We start from the raw sequence: 4388 nt of genomic DNA, 5'->3' as shown, positions 1-4388 counted from the left end.
AAAAGTGTAAAGTTGAGTGGCCATACTGGGAAGAAATGAAGTTGAGTGGCTATAATGTGAAAATGGATAGTGTTTAGTGGCCATGGGTGTAATTTACCCCATATTTCAACAATAAATTTGTCTACATGCTTTCCTAGAAAACAAATAAGTAAAACAAAATTAAATCCAAAATCTATTTTCTAACCCATTCCCTACCTATTGTAGCCTGAAAATTTAATTTAAACTTTTATTTATAATTATAAAAGCTATTATTGGTAAATATTAAAAAAAATTAAGTAATAGTTATATTTTATCATTTATATATTTAACAAGATTATATATAATAATAGTAACAAACGAGTCAAATATATTATAATTATTTTTTAGATGAAAATATTATTGGATTTAGACTATATTTATTTTGTTTTTATAAAGTAATTATTGTATTAGAATTTTTTTTTATGGAATTATTGTATTAGAAATTTAAAGTGCGTAAAATAATATATTTTAGAAATTTCATTTATAATTTGACTAATTCATATTTAGTTTAGAAATTTCAAAATATGATTATAAAAAGAAAAAAAGAAATTTCAAAATATTGTTTTTTTTTTTCCTTCGTCGTCTCCAATATTGCTGAATAGTGAATTTGGTATGGTGTTAACATCTTATATTGTTTTAACCGACAAAACAAACAAGGCATAAGGAGAAAGGAAGGAACCTCTCAGATCTGAGAATTCTTTCTCTCCGTCCCTCACACCCATGGCTCGCTTCTTTCTCTTCCCCATCTTCGCCTCTCTTTTCTTCTCTATCTGTTTGGCTGAGATCCGATTCTCCGATATCCGTAACGATGACCGACCGATTATCCCCTTCGACGAGTTCGGTTTCACCCCTAAAGGTCTACTTGAACTCACCGTCTCTAAAATCCACCTCTCTAATAACAATCCGGATCTCGACCTCTCACGGATCGGATTCTTCCTCTGTACCCGAGACTCTTGGCTCCACGTACTCCAGCAGCTCGAGGATGGTGATATCTCCTGCGCTCTCCAGTCCGATCTCATCAAGCACGTTTACACCTTCAATAAGCTCCAAAAAGGTCAGTCCAACTTCTCCGTTGTCTACTCTGAAACCGACGCTGATCAGTTCACTCTTGTTTTCGCCAATTGTTTGAGCTCGGTGAAGGTATCTATGGATATTCATTCTGCGATGTATAATCTAGAGAAGGGAGGAAAGCGTGATTATCTTTCTGCAGGAAAGACTATTCTCCCTAGGGTTTATTTCTTGTTCTCGATCATTTATGTTATTCTCGTCGGGTTGTGGATTCATGTTTTGTACAAGAAACGCTTAACAGTTTACGGAATTCATTTCTTCATGTTGGCGGTGGTTGTTTTAAAGACTATGAATCTATTATGTGAAGCAGAGGATAAGTCTTATATTAAGAAGACTGGTACAGCTCATGGATGGGATGTGTTGTTTTATATATTTAGCTTTTTGAAAGGTATCACTTTGTTTACCTTGATTGTGTTGATTGGAACTGGATGGTCGTTTTTGAAGCCATACTTGCAGGATAAGGAGAAGAAGGTTTTGATCATTGTGATTCCACTTCAAGTTGTGGCAAATATAGCTCAGGTTGTCATAGATGAAACTGGACCATATGGCCAGGATTGGATCACCTGGAAGCAAATCTTTTTACTGGTTGATGTTATTTGCTGCTGTGCGGTTTTGTTCCCCATTGTTTGGTCGATTAAGAACTTGCGTGAGGCTGCTAGAACGGACGGGAAAGCAGCTGTGAATTTGATGAAATTGACTCTATTTAGGCAGTATTATGTCGTCGTGATATGCTATATCTATTTCACCAGAGTGGTCGTTTACGCATTGGAGACAATTACTTCATATAGATATTTGTGGACCAGTGTTGTGGCTGCAGAGCTGGCTACATTAGCGTTTTATGTGTTTACTGGTTATAAATTCAAACCAGAGGCACATAATCCTTATTTTGTAGTTGATGATGAGGAAGAAGAGGCTGCAGCAGAGCAATTGAAATTGGAAGATGAATTTGAACTATAAGCTGTTTAGATAGAGATTGAAGAATATTGCTTGCAAGGAAATTGTGACAATTGAGGTAGAAACCTGATCATTGCTTTGATTATCAGGTCTCTTTATCATTTTGAATGTCCAGAAGGGTGTATGTGACTGTTCATTGTAAGTTACCTTTATTTTCGTTTCTTGATACCAAATGTTTTTGAACTTAGTATAGGTTCATAAATTCCCTTTGTGTCTATGATACTTTTATATTGGGTAGAATACAAGTTTCCAAATTAAGTCTTTTTCGACTATTGCTTTAGCAATTGGCTTCTCTTTGTACTGGTTACTTAGTAATATTGTTTTGATTAGCAGAGTCTGTTAATCAACTAAGTTCTCTTATTTGCATCGGCTTTGAGTCGGACTGAATATTTAAAAATATCTGGTTTCCATGCAGAAAGTTTGTGTGACTATCAAGTTCTGTGATCATGAAATGGCTTTGATACATAAGATGATTCTATCTTTTGAAATTCCTTCTTTAATGGTTCATACTTCTATTAAAATTATGATGTCATTCATGGGTTAGTTTACTCCTGTCCGAATGTTTCATTATGCAACCGATGGTGCAACAACAACAACAACAACAACAAAGCCTTAGTCCCGAAATGATTCGGGGTCGGCTAACATGAACCATCATATAAAACCGTGAAATCAAGTCGTGTCAGCGACACAAATTCGCTCCCTCCACTCCGTCCTATCCACTACCATATTTTTCTCAATTCCCAGTAAACTCATATCACTCTCGATCACCCTCCTCCAAGTTTGCTTAGGTCTTCCCCTACCCCTCACCACTACATCCCTTTGCCACTCTTCGGTTCTCCTAACCGGCGCATCAAGCGCTCTACGTCTCACATGGCCAAACCACCTTAGTCGGTTTTCTCTCATTTTATTCTCAATAGATGTGACCCCTACTTTTGTCCTAATTATTTCATGACTCACCCGATCCTTTCTCAACCGATGGTGCAGATCATAATAAATTTCTTTCCGTAAGTTTTTTCTGCTTAGTTTTAGTTTGGTAGTTTGCTTTAAGGCCCTCTAGTTGTTAAGCTCACCGCGAAGAATTGAAATTCTTATTTCTTAACTTAGTATACATAAATTTTGATCCGTATTCTTGTATCATGGTCATGTTAAACATCGGTTATAGTTGAGATGAAATGCGCATTTTTGGATAGGAAAAATAATCACTAGGTAGAAGTAAGCTTAAATTACTTTGCATCATTGAGTTTCATGTGATTAGCTGTTTAATACATAAGTTTAGAGTTTAAATGAGTGCTGGTTGTGTTGCTTGGACTGTTGAGATGCTGGCTGAAGGCTATGAATTCTGAAATCTTTGTCATATGATGCATGTGCATATTGCAACGTATTCACACCTCTGATGTTTTGCCCAGATGTTTTTGGTAAATCACATATTGGGTTCTCTAATCTAACAGTTCCGAAAAGGATTAAAATTTCAACGAACCAGGAATCCAGTATGAAGTCGTGAAAGCATATTTATGGACTGTGCTTAACCTTTTTTGGCTCGATATATTAGTGTGTTTGTTTTTGCTTTTTGGAGTAGGTTTTAGCTGTTTTGCTCTAAACTGTAGAAGCATTGTGTTTGGTTAGGTTTATGAGGTATATAAACATTAGTCGTTTCCTGCTTTGAAGGAAACAACAATCAGTCTTGTGTGCTTTTATTTGGTGGCGTAAATTGATATTTAATTGGTTGTAGAACACATTTAAATATGTTTTCTGATTATGTTCTAACCCATGTTACTCTAGAGTACTTTTGATTTTGTACTGGGGTTTTTCTGGGTTGTTTGATGCAAGGCAACTTTGATAGGTTTGTAGTTTTGACTTAGAATTTCAAGAGAAAGAGATGTAGAGCACTAGGAAAGAAAAATTAGCACTTGGTCAATCTGTTTTTCTCTCGAGCAGCGGAGGGCCTCTTGGCTCGTCGGTGATAAACCTAAGGTTATGTTCAAGAAGGGGGCTACTATAACACCCTTAGAATGGATTTTTTTTTCGGTACCTTCGGAAATTTTCCCCCGCTTTTGTCGAGCAGATTGCGACCAACTGATCTAACAACTGTCGATTTTAGGCATTACCAAAATGGCTCTACGCATTAGTTTTTAGATTGTGCAACATGATGCGAAGTTTCATTCACAAAAACATGATTTCTTTTATCTTTACTCTTCCATATGCCAGCAGAATGTGCTGTAAATTAAGTATCAATAAGACATGAAACACGTATAGGGGATTCATAATACCCTCCTCCACACAAATTCGAGGAACTTAAAGTCTCTAAATCAAGAGTTATGAATGCCTCCATACATGTTTCATGTCTCATC

General features: G+C 36.1%; 1 protein-coding gene across 1 annotated transcript; it reads left to right on the top strand.

Annotated features, from left to right (window-relative positions):
- The first annotated feature begins 605 nt into the window (after window positions 1–605).
- LOC136210930 (protein CANDIDATE G-PROTEIN COUPLED RECEPTOR 7) lies at window positions 606–2320 on the top strand. Its single transcript, XM_066002400.1, has one exon. It carries the CDS (start codon window positions 739–741, stop codon window positions 2041–2043), a length of 1305 nt encoding a protein of 434 aa, XP_065858472.1. The 5' UTR covers window positions 606–738; the 3' UTR covers window positions 2044–2320.
- Window positions 2321–4388: the final 2068 nt, after the last annotated feature.

This window comes from Euphorbia lathyris, chromosome 1 (assembly GCF_963576675.1).
Source record: "Euphorbia lathyris chromosome 1, ddEupLath1.1, whole genome shotgun sequence".
In the NCBI taxonomy this organism is placed as follows: Eukaryota; Viridiplantae; Streptophyta; class Magnoliopsida; order Malpighiales; family Euphorbiaceae; genus Euphorbia; species Euphorbia lathyris.
Note: the sequence above shows the minus strand (reverse complement) of the source record. Positions and strands in the feature narration are given on the sequence as shown.

Excerpts from the sequence above, each read along its gene's own strand:
- LOC136210930 (XM_066002400.1), top strand. The coding sequence starts at position 739 with ATGGCTCGCTTCTTTCTCTTCCCCATCTTCGCCTCTCTTTTCTTCTCT.